Source organism: Verticillium dahliae, genomic scaffold (genome assembly GCF_000150675.1).
Source record: "Verticillium dahliae VdLs.17 supercont1.8 genomic scaffold, whole genome shotgun sequence".
Lineage (NCBI taxonomy): Eukaryota > Fungi > Ascomycota > Sordariomycetes > Glomerellales > Plectosphaerellaceae > Verticillium > Verticillium dahliae.
Window position 1 is genome coordinate 596,197 of NW_009276927.1, and position 12,738 is coordinate 608,934.

At 56.2% G+C, this 12,738-nt stretch overlaps 6 protein-coding genes and 1 non-coding gene across 7 annotated transcripts; 1 reads left to right on the forward strand and 6 right to left on the reverse strand.

Annotated features, from left to right (window-relative positions):
• Positions 1-11: 11 nt before the first annotated feature.
• Positions 12-3,001, reverse strand: VDAG_04739 (uncharacterized protein; the record flags this gene model as incomplete). The annotated part of the gene is made up of 2 exons (XM_009654343.1): positions 12-138; positions 198-3,001. 2 exons carry the CDS (start codon positions 2,999-3,001, stop codon positions 12-14), a joined length of 2,931 nt encoding a protein of 976 aa, XP_009652638.1.
• Positions 3,002-3,619: 618 nt separating this feature from the next.
• On the reverse strand, positions 3,620-5,059 carry VDAG_04740 (NADH kinase POS5; the record flags this gene model as incomplete). Its single annotated transcript, XM_009654344.1, has 1 exon — positions 3,620-5,059. One exon carries the CDS (start codon positions 5,057-5,059, stop codon positions 3,620-3,622), a length of 1,440 nt encoding a protein of 479 aa, XP_009652639.1.
• Positions 5,060-5,573: 514 nt separating this feature from the next.
• On the reverse strand, positions 5,574-6,700 carry VDAG_04741 (uncharacterized protein; the record flags this gene model as incomplete). The annotated part of the gene is made up of 3 exons (XM_009654345.1): positions 5,574-5,743; positions 5,843-6,065; positions 6,164-6,700. The coding sequence occupies 3 exons, from the start codon at positions 6,698-6,700 to the stop codon at positions 5,574-5,576; spliced, it is 930 nt and encodes a 309-aa protein (XP_009652640.1).
• A 1,006-nt stretch (positions 6,701-7,706) lies between these two features.
• Positions 7,707-8,624, forward strand: VDAG_04742 (uncharacterized protein; the record flags this gene model as incomplete). Its single annotated transcript, XM_009654346.1, has 1 exon — positions 7,707-8,624. One exon carries the CDS (start codon positions 7,707-7,709, stop codon positions 8,622-8,624), a length of 918 nt encoding a protein of 305 aa, XP_009652641.1.
• Positions 8,625-8,859: 235 nt separating this feature from the next.
• On the reverse strand, positions 8,860-8,933 carry VDAG_20149. Its single transcript has one exon. It is a non-coding gene; the product is annotated as a tRNA-Ile (tRNA).
• A 264-nt stretch (positions 8,934-9,197) lies between these two features.
• Positions 9,198-10,517, reverse strand: VDAG_04743 (anthranilate synthase component 1; the record flags this gene model as incomplete). Its single annotated transcript, XM_009654347.1, has 3 exons — positions 9,198-9,413; positions 9,554-9,807; positions 10,304-10,517. 3 exons carry the CDS (start codon positions 10,515-10,517, stop codon positions 9,198-9,200), a joined length of 684 nt encoding a protein of 227 aa, XP_009652642.1.
• Positions 10,518-11,065: 548 nt separating this feature from the next.
• On the reverse strand, positions 11,066-12,237 carry VDAG_04744 (endo-1,4-beta-xylanase; the record flags this gene model as incomplete). Its single annotated transcript, XM_009654348.1, has 4 exons — positions 11,066-11,158; positions 11,210-11,412; positions 11,468-11,702; positions 11,764-12,237. 4 exons carry the CDS (start codon positions 12,235-12,237, stop codon positions 11,066-11,068), a joined length of 1,005 nt encoding a protein of 334 aa, XP_009652643.1.
• Positions 12,238-12,738: the final 501 nt, after the last annotated feature.

The following is a 12,738-nucleotide window of genomic DNA, read 5'->3' on the forward strand; positions in this document are numbered from 1 at the left end:
AGGCCGCATCGTCAGCAGCGCGGCACGGGGTCGGAGGACCCCTGGGAACGTGCTGACGCCACCTGTCGGGCGTCAGGTCTCTCGAGAAGGGCCAGGGACCCGGCGGCGCCTCTGGGTAGGGCCAGTGGGTGTGGTAGGCTGGGTAGTGCAGGGAGAGGAGGTGGTCGTTCTCCTGCGTCAGGATCTCCCAGACGTACTGGCGGAACTGGGCCAGGGTGTACTGGTTCGCGAAGACGGCGAGCATGGCGGGCGTCAGGAGGTAGCGCCGGAGGCGGTTGCCGAGGGACAGCACCTCGGACGGGGCCGGGTTCCATCGCTGCCGGACGAGGACCGTGTGGGCGGTCGTGCCGCCGGCGATGAACTGGGACGCGGGACCAGGGGGCACGGGGTTTGGCGTCTCGCTGTTGGGGACCTCGTAGCCGAGAGCGGCGATCTGGGCGTAGACGTGTGCCTGAACCTGGTTATTGAGTCCGAAAGCCATTTCGGTATTGAGCCCTAGAATGTTGACTCCGGGATTCAGCATGTGCCGGACAGTCTGCGTCTGGGTGATTGGTGCATAGGGAGGCTGCAAATTGTCAGGAGGACCGCCAGGGAAGACGGGCAGCTGAGGAGGGATGGCGGCGGCAGCATCCCCCTGGTTGAGCTGCTGGCGAGTCGAAGCTATCCCATCGAAATCACTTCCAGACAGCGGCCTCCTTTGGGTGGCGGGACGCGTTCCCTGCAATCGCACACTTGCTAGACCATTCCTAAAGTTCGTCTCCATGCTCTGTAGGAACCCCTTTGTCGCTAGATGGCCCGCCGTAGCTCTGGTTTTGATCCTCTTCCTCATCGAAGCAAAAGCTCCCTGGGCTGGCGAACCCTCCGAGCTGTCAGTCTCCTCCAGTGGCACCTCGAGTTGTGCGTCTCCCGCAGGCTCTTCATCGTCTGCGTTTCCAGTATACGTATCTCTGAAAGCTCGCTTCCGGCCGGGAGTATACTTGCCAACGGTACCCAGCTCGTGGCCACCGTCTTCGCAGGGCAAGTTCCAAAACTTGGACCACACCCTGCTATCACGCGGAAACAGAGTCAAGAATCGAACGGACGGCGGCCGCCGGAACGGCTGAAGCGAGTGCGTGACCACAGGCCAGGCGTCAAAAATGGCCTGTCTGTCCCTATCTAGGCGCTGGAGCTCGTCCATATCCCACAGCTCGAGGCCGCTGCAGAGGCGCACCTCGACATAGTCCATGTCACGCGTGGCATGGAACCGCTGGGGGTAGGTGTCGTGGCGAGAGCCGCACTCCGTGCAAGGGCCCTCGTCGACGTGTTGCATGCTTCTGAGGTAGCGCGTCAGGTCGGCCTCCTCGACGTCGGGGTGCCAGGTGAGGGGCGTCACGAGGAAGAAGTCGTCGCAGCCCGACAGCACGTCGGCGAGGAACTGCGTGGCGCCGTTGGGTCTGTTGTCGGCCCAGGGGCGATACAGTTCGCGATGTTCTTCGAGCCCCTCGATGCTGGCCTGCTCGAGATGGAGGCGGATGCGGTTTTGCACCATGTCGATAACATCCTGTGGAACCATGTCGAGATCGATGTCACGGAAATCGAGGTCCTGTTGAAAGACCATGAGCAGGTTCTCGAGAAGGTCCTCGTTCTCGTCCATCTCCGCCTGCGGTAGGGCCCAGCTCCAATAATGGATGGGGGGTGTCAGGCACAAGCCGCGAGCAGGGTCAAGCCCCTGCCTGACATTGAGGACTTCGACTTCGATCATGTCATTATCCACACCCGGGTTGGGCGCTTCCTGCACCGTCCGGATACCCATCGGATCGCCGTCCGGGAGGTCGTACATGACTGAGGCAGGACCTCCCATCGGCAAGCCGCTCACATGCATGCCGCGTGCGTGAAAATGCGGCCATCGTTCATTCCGGTCCATGTTGCGGAAGAGCATCTTCATATCTTCTCCGTGCCCGAGCCTTCGGAACTCGGTCAGATCCATGGCAGCTCGCTTGATGTAGTGGAAACTGCTGTCGAGCTGCCACACGCGGTACGGGTCGTTGAGCCATGGATAGGCGGGCTCAATGTAGGGGTATTTGATCATGAAGAGATCCTCTTCTTTGTAGAGACCGACATTGTCGCCGGGCCTGTTGATGTCCACGCGTGCTGTCTCGCTGCGTTCGTTGATGTCTCTCGATCGCCGAGCCCGTGGCAGCCGGCGATGTCGGGGGACAAGGTTCCTCGGTGGGAATAGACCATACCGGAAGAAATGGCCTTGAGCGTCTTCGTTGTCTCTGATATTCGCCGTCCAGGCTTGTCCGAACAGTGGCTTCTCGTTCACGCTCCGGTTGTAGGGAGCAAATTTGCTGCTGACCTGCTCAATGACATACGAAGGCGGCACGCCAACCGCAGCAGCGCGCACAATGTCGTCTTCTGGCAAGCGCATATCTCGTCTCAGGGTAGAACCGAGGGTCAGAAGATTCAAGTTTCTGATGTGGCACCAGCAGTGATCGCCATAAGCAGGCTGTCCATCGCCCGTCCAAGTCTTGACCTGCCGGTACTGGTCCTGGCAGGCGCAATGATACACACCTCGGACCGTCACATACTTGACCGACGGCTGCGATCGGACAAAATATTCTGTAATCATGTTGACGATTTCGTCCGGCACGCGGCACATCTCCCGTGACCGGCTCCAGGCCTCGTTGTTCGCGGCCCAAAGCTCAAGCCAGCTCGGTTCGGCCCTCGTATTGTTCACGAAACGGGGCAGCGATATGCCGGCACCATGTCGAGGCAGAGCAGGGGCGGGCTGTGAAATGAACTCGTCGATGGACGATGGTTGGTCATCTGAGGTAAGGTCGTGAAGCTTATGATGATCGTTTCTCCGTGCGGCTCGATTCTCTTTTCTCCGCTGTCTGCGAGTGCGAATCGAGGCAAATATGTCGTCGACGGCAGCCCGCACAGCTTTGAAGGAGAAGCAGCGATCGTCTTCATCGTGATGACTCTCATCGGCCGCGTTGATCATAGGTTGGTCTTCCATCTTGTTTTTTTCGGCCGTTACTAGGAACAATACTGTCAAAGCTATGGTACTTGCTTGAGATGCGAATCAGTGCCGAACGAGTCGTCCCGTCAATTGATGGTGGTACGACCCTTATGATGGAACAGAGGCCGTAGTCGTCTCCCGGGTACCTCGACTGGGCAGTGGCGCCTCCTTTTTGGATGACAATGGCATCGTGGCAAAGCAAATATTAGACCCCCTGGCTTGCGTGGACGACCTCGAGCGACACAAAGATGATCAAGATCGAGATATGGTCAAAGGCGAAAAGGAAGCGACGGGTTGAGAATGAACATAGCGACAACAAAGGCCGGAGCTGGTTGTCCATGTGCTCTCTTTGAGTAGATGGAATGCTGAGCTTGGATCCGACAAAGACGACTCATCAAACCTTTCACAATCGAATAAACACTCGCCCTCGAAATAATACTGCACACAGTCGCCATGCTATCCTCTCACCGAGGATGTGCGCAAGTTTTCGATGGTCCATAACACTTGGATCTCGAGAGATGTGTCACAGGGGACGCCTAGGAAAAATATTTGTGAGTGGAATAGTAAGCTCCAACACCTACAAAGAACGGGGAACGGGTATCATTGAATTAAGTTTCATCCCCTTCCAATGGGATGATTGAACATTAAGAGGCCGTTGAGTCCTCCGACCCAGCCGTCGTCGTCGAACTCGGCAGAGTCCCCTTTGCCGGGGCCGCAGATGACGCACGGGACGCCGCCCTTCCAGCTGCCATCGTTGGTGACGCCGACAGCCTCGCCTTCGACGCGGATCTCGGTGCCAATGCGCACGCCGGCACTTCTCTTGCCGTCGATGCTGACCTCGAGCTCGCCGTCGCGGTTCTTGCTGCTGACTTTCAGAGTGACCTGGGTGTTAAGGGGTAGGACCAGCGGTCGGAAGCTCAGACTTCTGGGGCAGATTGGCGTGATGAGGAGGGATTTGACGAGCGGGTGAATAATTGAGCCACCAGCACTCAGGCTATATGCCGTCGACCCGGTAGGCGTACTCAGCAGGATGCCGTCGGCCACAGCTTCAGTCAGGAACCGGTTGTTTAGGTAAATGTCGATGATGGCAAGGTGGGGCTTTGGCCCTCGATGGATGAGGATCTCGTTGAGGGCATGAATCTGCGGGGGCGAGTCTTTGTGCGCCAGTTTTGTATCCTCGGGAGGCACTGCGGGAAGATGAGACTGCGACTTGGTGGTCGGGTGCAGCTGGCTGTTGATGTTCTGGCCGTTGGGGTCGTAGACTCCGACGCGCAGCCTATGTCGAAGCAGAATCTTGGACGCTCGGCTCGGCCCCATGCTCTTGCCCGGGGCATCTTGCCAGCCAGAGGCTACATTCGTCTCGGCTTCGTGTGTTTTTTCTCCCGTAGCGACCCTCGTGTGCGGGGTCAAGAGGTCTTGGTGTGGTACCCTGCTACCAGACATGTAGGCTTCTCTCCAGGCGCGCTTGTACTCCTCGAACTTCCACTCGGCCAGGAAGCCAATTGTGCCAAAGTTGAATGCCAAGATTGGTGGCACAGAAGAGTAGACACTGAAGTGACTGGCAGCACGTAGGATGGTGCCGTCACCGCCGAGGGTCGTGATCATGTCAATCTTGTTGGGGAACTGCGAGGGGTCGCATGTGTGGATGGGGAAATCGAGCTGGTCGTGCACCATCTGGGCGACGCGAGGTTCGAAGATGAGATTGAGACCAGAGTATGTGCTTTTCAGGTGTTTCGCAAAGTCGACTGTCGCTCGGAGGACTTGAGGGGAGCGCAGCTTAGGCATGAGGAGGATGTTGCGAGGAGGCTGTGGCCAGTGAAGGGACAGAAGCCCAGAGTTCGAGGTTCGCGGTTCGCGATAGTTGGGCGTGATGCGATCGGGAAGCGAGGAGACATCGCGAATATCAGAAGCACGTGAGGAGGGCGGGACAGTTGAGGTCGTCGAGTACAGTCGCCATGGCAATGTCGTCGTCCATAGTCGTCGAGATGGGAGCTGTGGAGGCCTTGACCAGGGACGACCAGCCCGGCAGATGGGGGTTGTCCAAAGGCTAAGCATTATAACGGCGATGCTATGCCAATTGGGAGCTCAAGGAAAATACATGGTCGAGCGGACAGCGAGGTGATTGCTGAAGGGTGTTTCCTGGCGTAAAAGCAGCGAAGCAACTGGTAAGTGAAGAGAGGATGCAAAAGTCATAATGACGAAGCTAAGGTCCTGCCAGGAAATGGTCATGATAGCGATAAACCGATAGGGGTATAGCGCATTTAGTGACTGGTCAAGCTGTTTGTATCTCGTTATAGGGGTAATGCGCCCCGGTTACAGCATGCTGCTGACTGTTCCGCCAGCACCCACTGGGCTGAATGCTTGCCCTCTTCAACCCAACTCAACGACATCAACCACATGCATCCTCCGTCCTTTTTTTGCCTCAGGAGAGGTCACATGCGCATTGAATGATATTCCCTCTATTTCCGATGTATTCAGCTTCGCAGCAGTGTTTCTGACTGCAATATCCAACCCTAAAGTCTAGCCAGTATCGCCAGTTGGTACTTTCACGCAATGCCGCATCAACCGTCTAGACACCAACCACGCGGATGGTGAGGTGGTGAGGGTTGCTCTCAAACGCCTTCTTCGACTCTTCCGAGCGAAGCTCATCCACATCCCAGGCGGCCCAGGCGAGCTTGCCATGCAGGAACGCCGCCTCCTGCGTGGCCGCCCACACGCTGTAATCCGCCGGCAGCTTCACTATGACGATCACAATGCGTCAGTCGACCCATGTTCTTTTCAGCCGAGCAAACACGCAAGAATTTTCCTCGAAGGTCTCGAAGAGCATGTGTGACTTACTGTCGTCAAAAGGAAGACTATCAAGGGCCATGCCAGCCCTGGCAGCAGACTCGGAGTAGATGATGCCGGGGTGCACCATGTTGATTTGAAGTACTTGAGGATCACTTGCGTCGGCTAGCGTCTGGATGAGGGAATGGCTCGCCTGCTTTGTCAGGTAGTATGAGGGTATCGCCTTGTCCATGCCCGGGCTGTGGATGACGCCCGTGGTAATGAACACGAGGTACTGTTTGTACCAAGCAAACATAGTCAGCGATGCATGATCTGGTGAGCCTAACAAAACGAAGGAATGCGGAACTAGAAACGAGAAGTATGGGGTCCTACCTTCTTCTTTTCCTCGAAACCCTTTTGGGCGCGGAATCGTTGGACAAAGTCGAGCTGCGAGCGCACGTTGGTGACATATTCGGCCCAAACCCTGTCGAGACTGGACGAGATGAGAGCGCCAGGGCCGCCCAGCGCAGCGGCGTTCAATACCAGGACGTCAACGGTGATGTCCTGAGCCGCGAGACCAGACCACAGAGCAGCCGTGTCTTCGAGACTGCTGACGTCGCTCACACGAGCTATGAACTCTGTCTTAGGGAACTCGGCAGCCAGCTCAGAAGTGGACTTTTCGAGAGTGCCGCGGCGGCGGCCCGTAACGATGATTCGCGAAGCATAAGCTTCGGCGTATGACCTGACAATGCCTTGGCCGATGCCAGCAGAGCCACCGGTGACAAGGATAGTCTTGCCGGCCTGGCTCAGCTCAGGCCGAGTAACGGAAATGGTAGGATAGGTGGTTTTGTGAATCGTCTTAACCCCTGCAGGGGCAGCAAAGACGACCTTGTCGCTGACGTCCTCCGCAGATATTGTTGTTCGCGACATCGTGGGCGTTATGTGGGAGCAGTTGGCTATGTGCAAGTGCAAGTATCTAGGCAATGCCGGTCCGTGTATCTCGCTCAGTCTCAGTGAGTGCTCGAGAGTCGAATGACTACCAAAGGAGCCATGTTAGACTCGACTCGGCGCAAAGGCTTTTTATAACTACTGTCTTCTCTCGCGTCTTTCATCTTGCTTGCGCTTTTTGGCAGGTTCCTAGACGTGATTGTTTGCTGCCCACATCAAACACTGTTCGTCGGGGCCGGACCGATTTACTCGCCGCTCCGCTAACCCAACTCCGCAGGTCCCGGGGTAATTTGTGATACATCCGCGGGGTATCCGCAGGTTGCCCGCAAGTTGCCCGCAGGTTGCCCGCTAACATATTCCACCGCAACCTCATACAGATTCGAACAGCTACAGATGCATCGGTACTTCACCGCTACAAGCAAACGACTCGCGTTACATGGTTGCACTGCGAAACCCCCTTTCTTGCCAGAAGGCAATGAATTACCCGCTATCATCTGCTTCAACACGTAGAAGACAACTGTTCAGCCATCGTGCCGATGGAGAATTGCGGCATTTGCTACTGCAGCCCCCTGCTCCAATGATGGATGACGAGATATCCAGGCAGCGAGCATGCCGTGCTTGTACTGATGCCAAGCGCCGTTGCGACAAGGCCCTCCCCTCATGCCTGAGGTGTCTCAACAGAGATGTCGACTGTGTATACCCTCCACCAAAACGACGGCGCTATCAACTGCCGTCCGAATCTGAAGGGCATGGTTTGCCAAGCGGTGGGACACCTGCTTCTCGGGGACATCGGAGTGACGACAGGCCGAGGCCGCCCAGTGTTGACGCAGAAGATGATGAGCCAGGCTCGCGGACGGGGGATACCGCATCTGAGGACCAGTTCCCCGACACCCCCCTCGAAGCCAGGTACTTCGATGAGTTGCTTTCCTATTCGGCACCCAGGCCGAAAACGTCTATTGTAAGCGACCTCATGCTGTCTTATCGGACTATGACCTGGTTTCTCCCACCTTCAGCATGGGTCCTGGACCAGCAACTCACGCTCCCTCCTACGCTCTATCAGACCTCCGTCTTGAACGACTTTGTTCACGGCCTGCAAATGTGGCTTGTCCGCTACCTGAGGCAAGGCCACAGCCCTCTGATACACCGCCGGCTTTACACGGAGACTCACATGCCGCAAGACATGCGCGACGCTATAGCCGCCATCGCCCTCTCCCAAACCGCAACGCCAGACAACGAGTACATTATTAGCCCCATCTCCTCCGCTTACCTCTCCGCCCTTCTCATCCGGTACGCGAACGACCGCCACGTCGTAGTCCCTAACCTCTCGACGGCGGCGCACCTCGCCCGCACCCAGGCCCTCCTAATCCACGTCCTTCTCGGCCTCCTCTCGCCCTCCATCAGGCGTCGCGCCGAGGCAGAGTCCCACCTCGACACCCTCCTCCGCTGGACCCGCCAGCTTTGGGACTCGGCGAACCTCGACGCCGCCACCTCCTCCCTCGTCCCGCTCGGCACCCCGGCCGCCAACCCCATCACGGGCCTCTACCGCGCATTCATCCTCACCGAGTCCGTCCGCCGCACCTACCTCATCGCCCACATTACGGCGGGCGTCTACCTCAATCTGCGCTCCTCGGGGCCGCCGTACAGTCACGCCTGCCGGGGCGACGTGTACATCACGCAGCGAGCCGGTCTATGGGACGCCGCCGGCGCGGCGAGTTGGGAGGCTACGGTTCTGGGGGCGTGTCCGCTGTTCCTGCACTGCTTGCGAGGCCATGACTTGCCTGAGGTTGGGATCGCAGCTGGCGATGTTGATGAGTTTGCGCGGCATTTATTTACGGTGCTCTGGGAGGCTGATGAGGTGGAGAGGTGGACTATGAGGACCGGGGGTGAGGTGACAGCTGCCTATTAGGGGCCGAGACATTTGGTTTATTTGGAGTTTGGTGTTGGCGGGGAGAGAGATTAGGTGCATGGCATGATGAAAGGGCGAGCACTGCTTAGATTCAAAAGAGGGAATTGTCCCGATGGTGAATGATTTGCGTTTTCGGCCGTTGTTTATAAATGGCTTTTAGGGGAGTAGTTCATATGCCACTACAGGGAGCACCGGCAAAAATGAAGGACTAAGGTGAAATAGCAAAAGTAATCGCTGGTCAGTATGAGGGTCGAACTCATGACCTTGGCATTATTAGTACCACGCTCTAACCAACTGAGCTAACCGACCAATGGATAAAAGTAGCTCAAATCTGTAGACTAATGTCGTTACTGCGGCATTTCTGATTTGACCTAGCTTGACCCCCAGTCTTCCGTGGAAGAGTCGAATTGTGGTGGGGGTTAGTGTTGGTAGAATGGAGGCGCCGCTAGACTGAATGCATTGGCAAGCCTCCGATTGTGCTTTGTATACGCACGAAAGGAATGTACATGGAAGCGGATGATACATGAACAATGCTGCTGACTTGATCCACGCAAAGACGCAGGATGCCAACTATCAGAGAGGCACCACAAATGGCGCAATGGTGCTAAGCTTCTTAACTGTCTCAATAAACTCGCGCGCGGGCTCAGACTGATCGATGATTCCCGCGCCTGCCTGCACCCATGCCTTCTCCTCATCTTGATAAACCAATCTGAGTACCAGGGCTCCCTCAAAAAAGTCTGATCCTTCAAGCATGATGACGCTGCCAGAGTACAGTTCACGGGGGTGTGTCTAAGGGAGGTGATGACCTCAAGGACAGTCTGCTTTGGAACTCCAGATGCAGTGGTCGATGGGAAAAGAACATCGAACGCGTCCCAGGCATCTTTCGCCTCGTTCAACTGTCCGCACACCCTGGACCCAAGATGCTACACCTTGCCGCGCTCCCTGATTGACATGAAGTCATCGACAACGACGGTATCGTTCGAGCAAATCTGCTCAAGTTCCTCGACCGCGGCCTTGACGGACAGAACGTGTTCCACAATCTCCTTGGAGTCACTGAGAAGTTCTTGTCGCATTTCAGACGCTCCGCGTCGCTGCAACCACATGAATGGGTGCCAGCCAGCGGCTCTGTCGTGACGCGGCCGTTCTCCAGAGACATGACTAATTCGGGACTGAATCCAGTGGCCTGGAAACCGCCATGAGAAAGACAAAAGGTTGTCCTCGGAGTGTTCGATTTCAGTCCTGTGAGTAGCGTCTGAGGCATGTTGACCGGGCCCACAAGATCAACTGCCCTCGAGAGTATGACTTTGGCCAAGCGACCTCCTCTAAGCTGAGACAGACCGTCCGCCACCGACTGCGTGTAAGCTTTTCGATGTTGATCAGTCTGCTAGTCAGGCATGTGAGGGGATCCGCGTGGTGTCTCGCCTCCCTTCAGCACAGACTCGATGTATCGACCTTGGTTCACTCCGTCCCCTAAGATTGTGAACCCCCCAGAATGTATGTTCAGCTCAGTCTGGGGAATCATCAGAGTGAGGAGAGGCCATCGACCTGCGTGGTACGAGAGGCCTTTGATGTGGGGTGCGAAATTGAAGCCTGCAAAGGCGAAGATCTTTCCCGCAGCGGGGTGAGCGCGGAGGAAGTTTCACGTCATGTCTGCGAGGCTAGACTCAATAGCTAGGGACTCGCCAAGTCGCTTCCGCCGAGCGTAGAAATTGTGGCGTGCCGTCCATCCGACTCCATAGCCAAGGATGCGAGACTGCCAATGCCAACATGCCAGGGGCCTTGTCGTTCGTAGGCGTAGTCTGGTTTAGCATCAACAGTGGAGAGAAGAGATGCAACTCTGTCAAGGGGAGTCCCCGTGCCGAGCGAGAATGTGAAAGATTTCTGGGAAGACATTGGTAAAGGAGAGAGCTTTTGTTTGAATAAATAATTCTATATGTGAGTTGTGATGAAGTGGCCGAACCTCATGGTGTCAGCTTCGGCCGTTTAAATATAGTTTTGGACATGCTCACAGGGTACCCATCGATGAATCTCAGGTGTCATACGAACCGCCCACGTATCTAACGATCCGTCAAGTCCAAGTTTGGGACGGGCCGCCCCGTATGTCTTGGAAAGGAATGACCTATCACGTCATCAATCCCAGACGTTGGGCCCGTCCAGCAGCACTGTCGACGCTTGTGACAACTTTTACGGGGGTTTGAAGGGTTCGGAATGGATTTGTTGTCACGAGTCAACAGTTTAGGTGCCACATGCGTGCAAATACGATCTGACAAGAAAAGGCATCCAGATGCCCTGCTTCTGGCCGGTGACCTTTGTTAGAGACAGCAAAGCTATGAGTATGTACGGATAGTATAATTATGTTCAAGTAGTATTGGCAATCCTTCAAGGCAAGCATCCCCATGGGACTCAAAGATCCCATGCGCAGAGACAACAGGACTGAAGCATCAGCTCAGCTTCGTGACGATAGCCGTATAAGCTGCCTTTGGGTTATAGTCGCCATCAAAGAGCAGAGGGTTGGCGCCCTTCCTCCACGAGTCCTGCATACTATCAGCTCGGAAACAAACTCTTCTCAGGCAACAGAAACTCACCTTGTCGCTCACACCCCAAACGGTGATGCCCTTGCACTTGGGAACATCAAGACACGCACCCACAACCGTGGCAAAGTCAGCCGCCGGCGCCATCTTGATGTCCAGCTCGGTGATGGCCACCTCGGAGACCTGCGTGGAAGCCAGCTGCTGGAGCACACCCTTGATGTTGCCTGCCGCACCGGCATCGAGGTGCGTTTGGGAGCCTGTGGTGCAATGTCAGCATAAGGTACGTCGTCTGCATGAAACGGGTGTACATACCGATACCGTCTATTGGAACACCTGCAGTGATCCACTTGTTGACCTTGCTGACGAGTCCGTTCACCTTTCCATAGTTGGCGCGGTCAAGGTTGTAGTCGTTGATGTACAGCTTGGCGTTAGGGTCCGCGGCACGAGCCGCACGGAAAGCAATGCCAACAAAGTCCTCGCCAAGAACATCAGAGAAGACAGACGAGCGCATGGTCCCGTCCTCGTTGAAGATTTCGTTGACAACATCCTAACAGCAGATCAGAAAAGCGCAAAGCTTGACACGTCATCAACAAGCAAGTGGATCATACCCAAGCGCGAATCTTGCCCTTGTACCTCGTAACAATCGTCTTGACGTGGTTCTCAATGACCGTGGTCAGGTCATCGCGGTCCTTGATATCCTTCACCCACTGAGGCAGCTGAGAGTGCCAGACGAGGGTATGGCCGCGGATCGACTTGCTGTTCGTCTGCGCCCAGTCGACGAGGAAGTCGGCGCCCGCAAAGCTGAACGAGCCGCGGCTCGGCTCGAGGGCATCCCATTTCATCGAGTTCTCGGGCGTCACTTGGCCGAAGTCCTGCTGAATGATGGCGGCATTTTTGCCCGTCTGCAGCAGGCCGCGGTCGGTGGCGACGCCGATGTACAGCTTGCCCTTGGCTTTGAAGAGCTTGTCGATGCTGGTTGCGGCCTGACGCGGCTCTACATGCGAGGCAGCTTCGGGAACGGGGCTGGCTACGGCGGCCAAAGGGGCCAGGAGGAGGGCGAGATGGGCCTGTGAGAGTTTCATGGTGGTGGTGACTCTAGAAAAGGTGTGATGGGACCTTGGGCTGTACTATGGCTGATGAATCAAGAATCGACACTAACTATTACTCTAGAAGCCATTGATCTTATATTGAACATGGTCAATTGATCGACCGGCTAAATATACAAACGCCAATCTCGCCAGCCCCAGGCTCATTCTGGCCGCGGCCCCCTTTCGAAGCCTGCCCATGAGGTCCAACCCCGTCAGAGTCTCACGATGGCAGCGTCCAGATTGCATTTGAACACCCCACAATCTATCCGGAGCAGAACATAGAAAGCACGGAGCACGGAGACATGGGAGAGAAAGGTCAGAATACCAGTCTGACTGACACGTCAACCGACGTCAGTTAAGGAGAGGGGCATCATCGACACAAGCAAGCATGATCGTCGCAAATCAGGCAAACCGCCTAAATACACAACCTTCTTTCCATGCCGAGCTGCCTTTCCACGGATTGGGTTCTCATTCTCCCCTGGCCAGGGCCTCCCG